At 36.4% G+C, this 17,114-nt stretch overlaps 1 protein-coding gene across 1 annotated transcript in view; it reads left to right on the top strand.

Moving 5' to 3' along the window:
* slco5a1 (solute carrier organic anion transporter family member 5A1) overlaps positions 1-17,114 on the top strand; it is a 47,280-nt gene that overhangs the window by 18,746 nt on the left and 11,420 nt on the right. The window contains exons 3-5 of the mRNA XM_079862559.1: positions 10,576-10,708; positions 10,913-11,127; positions 14,222-14,386. Coding sequence (XP_079718685.1) covers positions 10,576-10,708; positions 10,913-11,127; positions 14,222-14,386 — 513 coding nt within the window. The remainder of the gene's footprint in view (positions 1-10,575; positions 10,709-10,912; positions 11,128-14,221; positions 14,387-17,114) is intronic.

Here is a 17,114-nt window from a genome sequence, read left to right as displayed (position 1 = left end):
TGACAGAACTGGGCTAATATAGTCATACTTCCTGGTTCTGGTAAGACCTCGAGCTGCTGCGTTTTGAACTAGCTGTTTTGTTTATTAAGCGTGCAGGGCAACCACCCAGTAGAGCATTACAATAGTCTAGCCTTGATGTCATAAACGCATGAACTAATTGTTCCGCATGTGTCAATGAGAGCATATGATGTCATTTAGATATATTTTTAAGATGGAAAAATGCAGTTTTACAGATACTAGACACGTGACTTTCAAATGAAAGATTGGTTTCAAAGAGCACACCCAGGTTCCTAACCGACGACAAAGACTTAACAGAGCAGCCGTCAAGTGTTAGACAGTATTCTAGGTTATTACGTGAGGAAGTTTTTTGTCCAATAATTAGAATCTCTGTTTTTTCAGAATTTAGAAGTAGGAAATTACGAGTCATCCCATTTTTTTATATCAGCTATGCATTCCGTTAATTTTGTGAATTGGTAAGTTTCGTTAGGTTTTGAAGAAATGTATAGCTGAGTATCGTCGGCATAACAGTGAAAACTAATTCCATGTTTCCTAATGATATCTCCTAATGGTAGCATGTACAGAGTGAACAGCAGCGGTCCTAGTACTGAGCCTTGTGGTACGCCATACTGAACTTGCGATCGATGAGACATCTCTTCATTTACTGCTACAAACTGATAACGGTCAGATAAGTATGATTTAAACCATGCTAGTGCAATTCCACTAATGCCAACATAGTTTTCTAGTCTATTTAAAAGAATGTTGTGGTCAATGGTGTCAAATGCAGCACTAAGATCGAGTAACACTAATATAGAGATACAACCACGATCGGATGATAAGAGTAAATCATTTGTAACTCTAATGAGAGCAGTCTCGGTACTATGGTACGGTCTAAATCCTAACTGGAAATCCTCACAGATATCATTTCTTTCTAAAAAGGAACATAGTTGTGAGGATACTGCTTTTTCTAATATCTTTGACAGAAAAGGTAGATTCGAGATCGGCCTGTAATTGACTAATTCCGTAGGATCAAGTTGCGTTTTTTTTAACAAGCGGTTTAATCATAGCCAGCTTAAAGTTTTTTGGTACGTATCCTAGAGACAAAGATGAATTAATGATATTAAGAAGAGGATCTATGACCTCTGGAAACATCTCTTTCAGTAGCTTAGTCGGTATAGGGTCTAACATACATGTTGTCGATTTAGATGAATTAACGAGTTTGCAAAATTCTTCCTCTCCTATAGCAATAAATGAATCAAATTTTTCCTCAGGGAGACTACGATGCACTGCCTGATGTGATACTGTAGTAGACAACTGCATAGTTATAATTTTGTCCCTGATATTATCAATCTTATAAGTGAAGAAGTTCATAAAGTCATTACTGCTGTGTTGCTTGGAAACTTCTGGGCTTGAAGCTTTCTTTTTAGTTAGTTTAGCCACTGTTTCAAATAAATACCTAGGATTATGTTTATTTTCTTCTAATAGGGTTGAAAAATAAGCAGATCTAGCAGCTTTTAAGGCCTCTCTGTATGCAATCGAACTCTCCTTCCATGAAATCCGAAATACCTCCAGTTTTGTTTTCTTCCAGTTGCGCTCCATTTTTCTGGCTGCTCTCTTAAGGGCCCGAGTGTGCTCGTTGTACCACGGCGTTGGACTATTTTCTTTAATCCTCTTTAAGCGCAACGGAGCAACTGTGTCTAAAGTGCTGGAAAAGAGAGAGTTAAAAGTTTCTGTTGCAATATCTAGTTCTTCTAAGCTATCCGGGATGCTGAGATGATGAAACTGATTAGGAAGATTATTGATAAAGCAATCTTTAGTGGCAGAAGTGATAGGTCTAACATATTTATAACACGGAGTCGGCTTTGCAGCCTTGGCTAAATGTAATTTACACGAGACTAGATAATGATCTGAGATGTCATCACTCTGCTGCAGAATTTCAACGGCATCAACATCTATTCCATGTGATAATATTAGATCTAAAGTATGATTACGACAATGAGTAGGTCCTGACACGTGTTGTCTAACTCCAATAGAGTTAAGAATGTCTTTAAATGCCAATCCCAATGCATCTTTTTCATTATCGATGTGTATATTAAAATCACCAACAATTAGTACTTTATCTGCAGTCAATATTAATTCTGATAGAAAGTCCGCAAATTCTTTGATAAAATCTTTATGGTGCCCTGGTGGCCTGTATACAGTAGCCAGCACAGATCTCAAACGTGATTTATCGTTTACACTATATATTTTTACATTAAGCACCAACACTTCAAAAGAATTATATTTAAAACTTGATTTCTTAGTGGTTTTGAAAATATTACTATAAATTACAGCAACACCTCCCCCTTTGCGTTTCAGACGAGGCTTATGTTTATAACAGTAATCTTGCGGGGTGGACTCATTTATTTAAAGTAATGTAATCGTTTGGTTTTAGCCAGGTTTCTGTCAAACACAGCACATCTAGTTTATTATCTGAAATCATATCATTAACAATGAGTGCTTTTGGAGTAAGGGATCGAATATTCAGCAACCCAAGCTTTATCATTTGCTCATCTGTATTATAGCTGTTTTTTATTTGTTGAACATCAATTAAATTTTTAACTTTAGATGGGTTTAAACGTTTTTTTGGATTTCCAAATTCGGGGAACAGACACAGTCTCTATATGATGATAGCTAGGTAAAAGAGGCTCTATGTGAAGGGATTTATCTGACCTTGGTGACGCGAAGCCGCTAGCAGACGGTCGGTTTAGCCAGTCTGTCTGCTTCCTGACCTGGTGCCCAATTTGTCATGTTTGAGCTCTAAGACTATGAGCCAAATTACTAGAGAGAAGAGCAGCGCCATCCCAGGAGGGATGGGTACCATCTCTTTTCAACAGGTCAGGTTTGCCCCAAAAACTTTTCCAATTGTCTATGAATTCTATATTATTAAGCGGACACCACTTAGACAGCCAGCGATTAAGTGAACACAATCTACTAACTATCTCATCACTCCTGCGAACAGGAAGGGGGCCAGAGCAAATTACATTGCCTGACATCGTACTTGCAAGTTCACACACCTCTTTAATATTAATTTTGGTGATCTCTGACTGGCGGAGTCTAACATCATTAGTGCCGACGTGAATAATGATCGTAGAGAATTTACGATTAGCATTAGCCAGCACTTTTGAATTTGCTTTGATTTCAGGTGCTCTGGCTCCCGGCAAACATGTGACTATGGTGGCTGGCGTCTCTATTTTCACGTTCCGTGTGATAGAATCACCAATTACTAGGGCAAAATCAACAGAATTCTCAGTGGGTGTTTCACTGAGCGGGGCAAATCGATTTGTTATGGTAATCGGAACGGAAGAGTGGTTTTTTGATCCGCGACTAGAGCGATCCCTCACTGTCACCCATTTGCCCTGCTGCTCAGGCACTAATTCAGCCGGAACCGACTCATGTAAAGAGTTCACTATGCTAGGCGCATCCAAAATAGTATCTAAAGCTCTAGCACTCTTACTATCCTCAATTAAAGTTTGGATGCGTGTCTCTAGTTCTGAAATCTTCTCTGTCAGCCTAACTGACTCCTTGCATTTATCACATATAAATCCTATATTGCCAACAGAGAAGGCTATGCTAAACATGTGACATGAAGTGCAGGTGACAATAACAGGACAAGACATTACTCACCGTGTTTGTTGACTGATTCTTACTTACCTGAGCTTTTTATGAACTCAAAGGCGCGGGCACGCGAGAGAAAAATAAATAATAAATAGCTGAGTGCACGGGTGGCGCCGTTAACAGGCTAGCGAATTACTAGCGTGTTGTGCTAGTAGTAACGGAAGCTAGCGATGTCAGGTTAATCTGAGATGTTGGGTAAGCTGTATTTAGTAGTATAAACAACTAGAAATTGTAGTAAATGATGGTTCAAAACAAAGAAATACGAGGCTAAGACGGAGCTTACAGCACCGAAGCAAACAGACTCACAGCAGGCAGCGAGGCAGACAGGAGCAATCCTTTACATTTAAATTACGCTATATTTTACACATACTGCTGCTTTTCATTGGTTACATCACTTCCTATCGTGACAACAAAAAGTCTGAAAGGCTTTCTCTGAACTCCTCTTCTGAGATATTTTTGGGCTTCACCCCACTGAACACTGTGTGATGAATTGCTGCATATTATGCTGTTGTTGTGCTCAAGCACAATTCTCTTGGGGTACAAGGCTTCATTAGAGCCCAGTGTGAGATTATACAACTCATGCCCATATTTAATCAGCTTCATGCTCATAACAGGACAGAAGTCCTGCAATGAATCCCCCTAGGGCACAATCAGTGACATTGGGGGATGTTGCAATGCTTTATTTCATCATATGCTTTATGCTCCGTTGTTTAACGGCTGTTGAGGGCCATTAATTATTTCTAGCACTATGGAATTCACCTTGCGCAACCTTTTGCTCCCTTTCGCAGCAACGTCAGTGTGCACATTCTGGCTTTAATTTTTCGGTATGTAATGAAATCAATTTATTAATCTTCCCTAATTATTTTTGCCACTGGGGACACAGCTCATTTAGCATGAAAGGTGCCCGCTTCAGACTTCATCTTCTTCTGTAGCGATAACAAATCCTCAAGGAGTCAGTCGGGGTTGGGAGTGTTTCAGTCAACCTCTGTGAGCAGTACCGTGTCTGATGCCGAAAGTAAAGTGAAAAAACAGCAGTTCCTTGCACCATGTTACTAGCCATACCTACATCCATCAAACATGGGAAAAGAGAACACACACAGCTGCACTTCACTAAAGCGACCAGTGGTGCGTGGTGGAGTTGTTATATTTGATGTTTAAAAGTCATAGGGACACCTTTAATCTCACACTATTACACTAAAATTATGTAATTTATTATATTATAATGTTATTCATTTTATTTTATTTTGTTTATTTATATATTATGTCTATATAATGTATAAATAATTATGTAATAATAATAATAATTTAGCTTTTATAAAAAATTTATAAAAAAAAAAAACATTACTGGTGTGCATCTTGAGACAAAACAATGATACTGACATATTTTAAGATATGTCAGTGCAAGTTGCTTTCAGTTAAAAAAGCTCAAACATGCATATTAGTCTGGGACGAGGCTTAAGCCTTGTCTGTGAAACCGGTGGATAGTGTCCTCTACGACATTTCTGCTGAGAAGGACTGTTGTGTACGTTTCATTGCGAAGGTTGATTTGAAATTCATGGAGCATGCTTTTGTGACGTCAGTTGTTGACGTTGGTTATGACAGTAGGGTATTGCATAGCCAGCATGTTTTTCTCCTCAGCAAACACCTCCTCTTTCCTTCCCAGGAAGAAGGAGAAAAAGCACATCTATGCTGGTATTCTGCCAGGCAACAGGCAACCTTGAAGTATCTCCAATTAAATGACCCTCCTTCACCCTCCGTTCACGCATAACATTATTAACATGATGAATTGAGCCAAACAAAGCCTTTACACAATTAGGAATGAAATATGTTCAAGCTCAACTGTCACATTTGAGGTGAGCTCTTTCAGTTATGTAGTGGAGACCAGTAATGATGAATAATATATTGAATTCCGGTATGTTGACTACTAAGTCATCAATTGCTGTTGGACTTTTGTTAATGATTATGGATTGGCTCTGTGGGCTCGAAACCTGCAGACCACATACAGAAAAGTATGTGTGTCATGATGATTATGAGTTAATGAAATTGTAAATTACTTTTTTTATATTATATTAAATTTATATGAATTAGTATAAAGTATGAAGCATATACATTTTTGCCTTCTTTATGTTGGTTTAAAAAAAATAATTTTTTACATAACTATTGTTACCTAAAAAAAACAATAGTAAAGTTATTAGAATATTTTGTATATCTTATAAGTATAAATAATATATATTTGTAAATATATATAAATATATAAATATATATATTTGTATATTTTTACCTTTTTTTTTTTATTAAAACACTGCAAATTTATTGATGGTGGTGACCGAACATCGTCCATTTTGATTGTGATGACAAAAAAAAAAGAGTGAGTCAGTTGTTTACTTGGTAATTAAACCATCCAGTTTTAGTAATGTGTGGCACTTCCTCCTCTCATGTGAATTTATTTTTTATTTTTTTTATTTATTTTTTTTAGCAATATTCCGTAAATGAATGAGATTGAAAAAAAAAAAAGAAGTATTTAGGATAAATATACAAACCTGGTTATTGTTTATTTTAAACACGTTCAGTTTACTAGTACTATAACAGAAATGTTTGCTGTTTCTCACCTGTTTATGTATGACTGACAAATATGCATCACATTAAGTTTATTAGTTTATGTTAAACTAAACAACTATGTAATCCAACTGAATGGAAACCTTATATGCAATTCAAATACATAAATCTTAAATTTAGGCCTAAATATTTTTGGAGTGTGCTGTTAAGGATAGGGTTAGGACTATATTTCTATGTTCCGGGGGGTAAAAAAGTATATTTTTTCATGAGATTGCAACTATATCTAACAATGGGACTTTATATCTCTCAGTATTTCATGTAAATGTGACTTTTTATCTCACAATGCAACTTTATTTCTTATTTGAACCTCATCTCGCAGTTTCCTGTTACCTGTGTGTGTATATATATATATATATATTTCTTTTTACACTGAGGCTAAAACTGGCTTTCAAGCATTCAGGACATCAAGCAAAGTCTATTTCTGTGATGTTTGCTATGCCAAACAATTCAAAACTGTCTCACCTCAAACGCTCTCGACTCGACACCTACTGATAAACTAAAATGCTGGGTATGTTTTTACGCAATAGAAATGCACCACATATTTGCGTCTTTATATCAAGGCTATATCTGGCATTTCATGACCACATTTCACCCCACAAAAATGTTATTGGACTGATTTAATCGGTATGTTTATCCAGGGACATTAGCTCTGTTTCCTGTCTCTTCTGTTCAGTAAAGAGATAAAATTACACATAATTTGTAGTTTCTCAATTACCTGACATTGAAATCAAGATAATAACTTTATTAAGTGAGAGACTTACTAGTCTTTACCAGTATTCATTTATGTGCTCAGTGTGAGCACTTGTTATTGTTAAAGTGGATTAGTATTGAAGCATTAATGTAATGACATGCCACTCTGATTTCAGATGCTTTACACAGACTTGTACTCACTCTTCATGTGTCATTTTGTCATTAGAATACATTTCCATCTGCTTATGCAGTGTAGTAGGAGGCCTGCTACCACAGAAGCACTAATAAAATGGCTTGGACTGTTGATGAATTCATGATGAATTCATGATGAATTAATTGATGACTTTAATGCTTCAGACAAAGGCAGTTTATTCTTTTGTATCGGACTGTCTGGTGAAGGCTGTGCATGTTTCCTCTCTGTTTGTTAGATGTTGGATGGCTGTTTGGGTCTGTCTGCTGGGCATTTCTGCTTTTGGCTGACAAGAACATTTTATCAGCAGCTTTTGTGTTTTTTAGGAATAATTTCTCTCCCCTCCCATAGTCTCCAGGGGTATTTTAACCTGTTATTTAATTAGGCTGTTGATAAGGCTTATTGAATGTTTAAGAAGTCAAAACTAAATGAGACCCTGGTGTTCCAGAGTTTGCAAAGAAAGCCACCCATGTGAATAGATGAATAGCATTATGGGAAAAGCCTGTAGCATTATTTTCTTGGCTCACACTTTAAAGTCCACAAGAAAATTTTGGGTGATATGCTTCAGACTCTATGCCATTTTATTTCTCAGCTGTGCACACTAAAGTGTATAAGTGATTTCACACTGACACAGCTTTCTTTTTAAACTGATTTATTGTGGATTTGTTGAAGGCAAAGGGCAGGATGAAAGTGTGTGTGATTGAGATCAATCATGGGTGCTTCTTAAATGGAAGGCTGCGTCTTAGTGAAGCTGTGCCCTTCCCTTCGGAGGCTTGTAGGCTAGAGTCCTCCTCAAAATTAAAAGCTAGAGTGAGACAGTTTAGTAAGTGGTTACGTTATAAATGTTTCTGCCCCTCCGGTTAAGATGCGAAAATACTAATTTGAAAAATACTTTTTTTATTAAAAACCGGACTTTCTATTAAAGCAGTACAGGTAATGTCAACCATCTGTGGTCTCCCAGTGGTTTACATTGCACAGTTTGGCATTATGCGATTAATTTACAACAAAACAAAAGAACATATAATTATTTTGTAGCAAGCAGGGTGGGGCCAAGAGCTATGGGAATGGAACGAGGTACTCTTCAATACTCAATCAGTACTCTTGATGCATCCTTCAAAATAGACTGAATGAAGTATACGAAACGAAGGTTGCCTTCAAAGGATCCTTCAAACCGAGACGTCCTTTGACTGAGCTTCATGACGTCAGCTGAGATATGTGGCCTTACTAGTCTAGGACGCAACTTTACGATTGAGAAGCACCCCATTTAACCAGTGTACCATATCTTGACAGAATTCAGCTGTTAGTTCTTCTGAAGTGCACATTGTTTTATGTATATATGCATTTTTGTGATTTAATGCTTAAGTTTGAAAGGTTTGTGGCATTAAATGTTCTTTACTTTAAATATTCCAATCATTTGACAGAACTGTTAAACAGAGACAAATGAAGACACCTAATGATGAAAATGAGAGCTGCTGTGCATCTACACTAAGGCACTGTGTTCTCAGCACTGTCAAAATAAGTCTTGCTTCTGACACTAATCAGTCACCAAACAGAAAAACTTGTTGGCCAATCATTTAAAAATATCACAATTAGAAAATTCTGAATATTGGTCATGACATCTCTTGATAAGTGCTGTCCCATTAAGAGTAAATGCTTGAGTTAATTGCTGTATCGTCATGTTGTTATGCCTTAAATTTACTTTACCTCTATTTATTTATTTTGTGGGTGTTTTTAGTGCATTTAGTTAATTGGATACCAACCATCAAGTTAAAATAATTCACATCATTATTGGTCAGAATTTTATTATCAGCTCATCCAAAAGAAAAGAAACAATTAAATTGCTCTCATTTGTAAGTCGCTTTGGATAAAAGCGTCTGCTAAATGAGTAAATGTAAATGTAAGTTTCTCAACACACCCATTTTATTCTGTCAAGAATCACTTGAAAGTCAATTGTATTGGTGGTGTCTGAACCAGGAGGAACCAGGCAGCATAATATGTGATCAAACAGACAAAAGTCAGCCTGTCTCATATCGCAGTGTGATCATAACCCATTGCTAAATATGGTTCAGAGTGTGAAATATCTGTGCCCACATGTCATGCCTCTCTGCCCAGTGTGACTGTGTGTGTGCATATTAGATTTGGCTCATTCTCTCTGCTCTGGCTTTAGAGGTCTCACGTAAGGACAGGAGACAAGAGTCTAAGCCAGTGTAGTCCTGTTTACATCAAATAGAACGTGACTTATCTGTCTCCCTCAACATGTTTGTACTTGTGTTATATAACCTGGCAGGCCTTTGGCCAAACCTTCTCCCATATTGAGTCAGATTAGAGATTAGGCCTAGTCGTGCACCTGTCTCAGTTCTGTGAGAACTTCTGGCTGGATCAGAACCAGCTTGGCAGCTGCATTGGCCATGTGGAAGTGGAGAGAGTCCACTGCTGCTTTCTGTGAACAGGCGTAAACAGATGACTATAGGGATAATGCTCTCCCCACAGTACACGCATCCCTCTAGCCTCGAAAGCAACAACACAAAGCAATCGAGCCTTGCATATGCATCTGTCGAGGATTAGGAAACGCTACCGAAGTCCTTTTTTAAAGAAAGTCAGTGCTCTCGGCAGTCAATTATGTACACAGCCATGGACTATTTCCAGTCATGTATTGTATTCACGAAGAACTGGCTCATATGAGTCATTTGTTGGGAGTCAGTCATATTACATTGGTTGTGCGATGTGTGTTTGATTCACTAAAAAGTACAGGCTAAGAGTTATTTGTTGAGAGGTCACGCTGTATGTTTTTGATTTAATAAGTAGATCCAGCTCCGAAGAGTCATTCATTCGAAAATCGAACTACACTGATCATGCTGTTTGTTGTTGATTCACCAAAAATAAAAAAAAATAAAAAATGGGAATTGGTTACACTGGTGGCACTTTTATGCGGCACGCATGTGTCTTTTAATTTCTAAAAATAACTCGTAAGAGTCATAAGAACTAATAATAGTTATTTGTTCTGGAATCAGACTGCACTGGTCATGCAGTTTCTTTTTGATTATCTAAAAAGAATCGCTTGGAAGAGTCATTTGACTAGAAGCAGACTACACTGGTCGCACTGCATGTTTTTGATTCACAAAAAAGACCGGCTTCATAAGAATTTGGATTTCTCTTATTTGTCTTTCAGCAGGTCTTCTCCATATACTGGTGTATAAACAGAGCTGTATATCAGTTAGAAAACTTCAACTGAGTGGAAGCATGACGCACTATTAATGATTAGCCCGTCATCTCAGTGTTGGCTGACTCATTCGCCCAATGAGTCAAGAGTCGGACTAAAAGTGGAGAGAACATTACCTGCCTTAATCAGACATGCTGTGATATTTAAAAAAAAAAGTTATTTTGTGGATGTTGTTTTGTAACGTGGTTGTTTTTGTGTATTTTAGCTATTATGTATGTGATGGGTGCTCTGGGACCAGCTGCGGGGTACCTCCTGGGAGGTGTTCTAATTGGCTTCTACGTGGATCCCAAAACAATTGCCAACATTGATCAAAGTGATCCACGCTTTGTTGGCAACTGGTAAGATCTATTCTGCATTTAGGTGTGTGTAGCTTCATTCCAACCTATGAAAGAATAACAAATAAAAATTTTACCACTTTTTGAGCACATTTTGCCAAAAAATTACGCTTGAATTTCCCATTATAGTTCATTTATTTAGGTTTTTGGTCACACTTTATATAAGCCGTCTATAATTACTATGTACTGTTTAATGTAATTTCTTAGGTGGAGTGGTTTCCTGCTCTGTGCTTTTGCAATGCTGTTGGTCATCTTCCCCATGTTCACTTTCCCCAAAAAACTGCCCCCTCGTCACAAGAAGAAGAAGAAGAAAATGCACGGGTCGGACAGCACCTCGAATGATGACGATGTCCTGAAAGAGAAATCCAACAGCAAAGGCCAGACCGTGGCGTCCTCCATGGGCTTTGGGAAGGACATCAAAGGTGTGTGTCTGATAAAGGTCATGTGATAATGCACACTACAGGAAGCGTGCATCTACATATTAAAGTGTCACCTTGAAAATGTGGCTATTTTTGTCCCTCTAGCTCTCAACACATTCTAAGAAACATCAGATTAGCAGAGATTAGCGCTTCAGTCATCATATTGAGAAGCCTTTGGCCAATGTAAATCTGCTTCTCTGCAGATTAGTTATTTTATTTAGCGTAATTGTGTTATATAAAGTAGTGGCTTGATGCTTTTGTCCAAAGCATTACGGTGCAGTTATAAAGACAGGATTTGAACCTGCAGTCTTTCAGTTATAAGCCCAGATCTTTAACCATTAGGCTCCACCTCTCTCTCATTTAATTATACCACGCTGCTGACCACTAGTGTCAGGAGATTTTCAAATGGGGCTGCTGATATGAGCATGAAGATTGATGATCAAGCTCAAAAAGTTATAACTAAAGACTGCGCAAGCTTGCAGAAGTTGCCTTTCATTATTCATCTGGGAAAAGCATTAATGACAATTCTGCCACCCTCATCACTAATATGGTCCTTTTCATTACCAAACCGCAGCTGCTGAGGAAAAAATATTGCTGAAACTTTATCTAATAGACGATAAAAAACCTGTTTCTGCCTTACAATGATAAATAAAGTGGGTAACTAAATGAGATTAATGTATAAAATACGAATTAAAGTCTCGTTGTGAATATAAAGTAATTTAAGAGAAATAAAGTCGGAATTGTAAGATTGAAAGCAGCATTATGTAAAATATAATGTGCTTTTACTTTCACTTTTATGCACTGGTGTGTATATATACACTGTATATACAGTACACCATGAATTTTCATTGATTCAAGCAACTGTAGTGGCACAATACATCAAAATATCATCATAGAGAATTACAAATGACCAAAGGCTTCAGAAACAAGGATATTGACTGTACGAAAAGTAGAGCAAAAAGTCAGTGTTAATTAATACTTTTATTCTGCACGGATCTATTCAAATGATCATAAGTGACAGTAAAGACATTTATAATATTGCATAAGATTTTTATTTCAAATAAATGCTGTTATTTTTTTTATTGTATATTCATCAAAGAATCCTAATTTAAAAAAAGGTATCACAGTTTCCACAAAAATATTGACCTTTTTTAACAATAAGAAATGTTTCTTGAGCACCCAATCAGCATATTAGAATGATTTCTGAAGGATCATGTGACATTGAAGACTGGAGTAATGATGCTGAAAATTCAGCTTTGCCATCACAGGAATAAATTACATTTAAAATGAATTCAAATAGAAAACAATTTTAATTGTAAGAAAAATCTTTTAAAAAAAATGTTAAGTAAATGCATCCTTGGTGAACATAAGATACTTCTTTCAAAAGCATTAAAAAAAAATCTTACTGACCCCAAACTTTTGAACAGTAGTGTATATTGAGTGATTAAATGTCATTGCTGTTCTCAGCACACTGTGTCTAAACTATTACCAGATTAATGGCAACTTTTATCCTGCTCTGAAAAAGTGACTACAATCAAGACAAGCCCTGTTCTATAAACCCACTGTAACCCACTTCCATTCCCCCCTGGCCTGCATGTGTTTGCATAAGTAGGCTTTCAACATAACTGGAATGCTTATAGTAGGATAGAGTAGTTTCTGGGACTTTTATGTAGAGACAGACAGGCAAGCTGTTTTGTTCATTAGTAGGTTTAAGCATTTAATATGGTTGCTTTGTACCAACTCCTGTGTCTCTCCTGTCAGTCCCATAGATGCTTTGAGGGGTTAAGAGTTCAACATTCGGAAGCAAATTAAAGTTTGATTATAGTCGGTTACCATGGAAACAATGCTACAGCGATAACTTGCTAATTAAAAGAATTGGCTTTGTTGGACATGATGAAGCATTAGCTAAAACCTATGGGATTTAAACGGATTGAATTTAGAAGAGCTGTGGAGACACCATGTTTAGGTTTAGCTGTCTTTACTCTGTTAGGACAGTAATCATCTGTTAGTATGGATTACGACTGCTTTGAGAGCTGGTAGAAGAAAGCATGTTGCGTCGTGACTAAAAGCAGTTCATGAAGACTATAGAAATTAGCACATTTTTAGTGGTCAACCGATAAGCTTAAGGGTTTTTTTATATATGTATCACCTTGCTCTCTGCTATTTTTATTTTATTGATAACCAGTTTTATAGATAACCAATATATTGTGAATCAGCCTATATTAGTTTTTTTATGAGTATCTTTCATATGATAAATTAGGTTTTAGTGCCTAAATTCACTTGTTAACTGTTTTTAGTCTTTAGCGTTTTATTTTAAATGTTTTAATATAAATATAAAAAAAATTTATATATATTTAAAATATATTATTAGTAATAGTGGCCATTTAACGGTTATCAACCATAACATGAAAATAATTATCATCTTATCGATATTGGCCTGAATTATAATAACGATGCAGAGTTAGTTTACACAAAAACTGTCAATTACTCACCCTAATGTCGCTTCAAAAAGTTAATAAAGAGATCATAAAATGAATCCATATGAATCCAGTCAATGGTTTTAAAAGATGAACAGATTGAATTTAGGTTTTTTACACTTTTACAAAATCAGCGAACATAAACAGAAGCTCAACCATCCTTGATGTGCGAGAACAAACCTCATTGGTTCTTGCAGAAGCTCAAGCGTGCTGCGTAACATGAGAATGAACCTCATTGGTTCCTGCACGTCTATTTATCATATCTGGTGTGTCCATTGATTAATGTTTATATGTGAATTTAAAGCCTGTTCATCATATAAAGCGATCGTGTCTATTCAGAAAATTCATATGGATTAAATTTACGGTCTCTTTATGAAATTTTTGAAGCGTCAAAATGGTAGTTGCGTAGACTGTCAATGGAGGGACAGAAATCGCTCAGATTACATTAAAATATCTTCATTTGTGTCTCGAAGATGAACAATTGTCTTAAGGGTTTGGGGTAAGTAAGTGACATTTTTGGGTGAACTAATCCTTTAATGTAATCTATAGCCAGGGTATGTGAGCCAGTGTATTTAGAGTTGCTGATGCTGTTTTTGTTTTTTGGTTATTTCATTGAACAGAGCTCCCCAAGGCTGCCATAAGGATCCTCAGCAACATGACGTTTCTATTTGTGAGTCTGTCCTACACGGCCGAGAGCGCTATTGTCACTGCCTTCATCACCTTCATCCCCAAGTTCATCGAGTCGCAGTTTGGAATCCCTGCCTCCAATGCCAGCATATACACAGGTACACCATTATCCTGTTTTCAGGATATAAGTAATTAAATCTCTCATTCTATATTCCCTTTTTTTCTTCCTAACACTTTTACGTATAGTTTCCTTTCTTGTCATATCACACATTTCACATGATTCACACTCTGTTCATCACATTAAAGAACATGTGTTAAAAATAACGTATGAAAACGTGATATTTTTTTTCACTGCTGTTCCCACTTATTTTATAGAGGCATATTTGATTGCTGCTATATAAAGCTGTGCTACCTTCTTTGAGCGTTTATCACTGGGTTTCAAGATACCATAAAATCCCTTTCTCACTATTTTATGTTCTTGCTCATCTAAATAAGCCCTCAAAAACATCTTGCCCTCCATCTCAGACTCAAGATCATTTAAGCCATGCATACCGGTATGTCCAAATATCTCAGCACAGATGCTCTCTCATAAGGTAACTGGAGACTGGCCATCCACTTCTGTCAGCACGGGTCACTGCTACTTTGTTCCAATTTATTTACTACATAAATACTAATGTATATTCCTATAGTATTATATACTAAAGTATCAAAGTATCTAAATTAAAAAATAAATAAATAAAATTGAAATTGAAAAATAATCTCTGTTCGTACAGTAGTGGGTAAAAGTGAAGCCTGGAGGGAATTGGTTTGGGTATTTGTTTTTAATGACCTTACAAGTTTGATTAAACCATCGAAATATTACAATATTTAAAAAAATTTAATATTTTAAATATGAGAAAAACAAAACATTAAACTTGGTTAAGGTATTTATCTGACAAAATTATTGGCAAAAACTATGAAAAAAATGCATAGAAAAACAAAAATCTATCAGGAAAAAGCATACATTGATTACAACATAATCAGTTACTAATATTTTGTTGGTTCTCTTCTGTTTTTGCATGTGTTCATAATTTCTTTGTATGACAGCCTGGCTTAAAATTATAGATTTCATTTCGTTATTACAATTAAACAACTGACTCCAAGCACAACTACCCAATATGCTTTCAAAAGCTTTAATAAATTTGCAATAATTTGAATAAAGGGTGAAGATGTCAATTTTCCTAGGCCAGACATCAATTTTGGCTTCTACTGTACATGTAATTTATAGGGCTCTGTAGCAGAAATAAATGCGAACTCAACACAACAATGCTAGATGTTCTTGTAGTGTTATTAAAAATGTTTTATTTTTGAGAATAAGCAGCTCACAGCAGCGTGTCGTGTGTGTGTATTGGCAGTAGCAAGTCCCATACTTGCTTTGCAGCAACAATTAACAACAGCAGCGTAGCAGATCTATTCCACTAAGACCAAACATATCAACATTGTCAAACAAACACTCTGAGAGTTGTCATGACAGAATTTTCATTATTAGTTAAGCTTTTGCTCAAATATGAATCATAATAATGATGGCTTTGTTCAAATATGAGCAATAATAATAATGATCCTTGCCTTAGGAACCCTATTAACATCTCTGTGAGTGTCTGTATATAAACTAGCAGAATTCTGATTTTGAGTCATTATTGTGGCCCCTAAGCTTGTTGCCAGGATACAGGGAGAGAAACGAATTAATGGTATGCTCGCTATGTTGACTCTTAACTATGCTTGTGTGTTCTTAGATTATAACAGGAAAACAACTTGTTGGCTAGAGCTGTCAGGCCTTAACCTATGATAAACTGGGTAGAAATGTATGACATCCCAACAGTCCCTCATGGATAAGGTATCTCCTTCAAACAGAAGAAAGTAAAACATGTTCTCTGATTTAAACCCGTGCTATAGTAACAGCAGATTGATATGCCTGCTGAAGTCAGAGCTTTCACAAAGGCCTGGATGTTTTACACATCAATAGATGCAAGCAGTTTGTCGTTTTATGCTGTTTCCTCAGTTATGGCTGCCAAGATTCCCGTCACCCTAAAAGACTGCAGCTGCAGAAACTAGAGACGGACAGAAGACAGATGGTGTACTATAAAACTGAGGCCAGGGAGCATCAGAACTACATTTACTCTCCATCTTTCCTACAAATTAATTACAGGAATTTAAGATGCTATAAATCAAAGAATGATTCAACTGTTCCTAGATCTCCTATAATCCTATGATTAACATTTATTTAATTGGCCATAAAGGTGCAAACACATTAGTGGAATTGCAGTTAAATTTCACTAGAAAAAAAGGTCCACTGTTTATTGTCAATAGCACAGATATGTGTGAAGCATTGGTCACACAGAATTCACTTTCAAATCACGCAGTTTTCTGTTGGTCAACTTGGCAAATTTACACGACCAATGTGAAAATGAGCCTGCGTTTTCACAATCACTTAAAACTCCTTCAATATCAAACAGTGTAGTGTTAATTTCATCTATTTTTTAATGTAGTCTTTTTCATTTTTAGCATATTTAGTCAACCTTCTCCTGGTTTTGTTTAGTCAAGTTTTAGTCAAGTTTCAGGGTATTTTAGTTTAGTTTTAGGGGCTGTTTGCACAACACCTTTTCAACTAAAAAAAATGTATGCGTTTGGCCATTTATTTACATGACAACAGCGTTTTGGGGGCCTGAAAACGCAAACGAAAACGAGTTTTAAAGTGCAAGTTTTTGAAAACGATACCTTCGTTATCGTTATCGTCTCCATTTAAACTACAAAAACGTGAATTTGTGAAAACGGTGACATCATGCGCTTGCGTATTTTGGCGAGTAGTGTTTATTTTCAAAGTGGCATCGCCATCTACTGGCCTTGCAT

This window comes from Squalius cephalus, assembly GCF_949319135.1.
Source record: "Squalius cephalus genome assembly, chromosome: 25".
Classification (NCBI taxonomy): domain Eukaryota; kingdom Metazoa; phylum Chordata; class Actinopteri; order Cypriniformes; family Leuciscidae; genus Squalius; species Squalius cephalus.
Note: the sequence above shows the minus strand (reverse complement) of the source record. Positions and strands in the feature narration are given on the sequence as shown.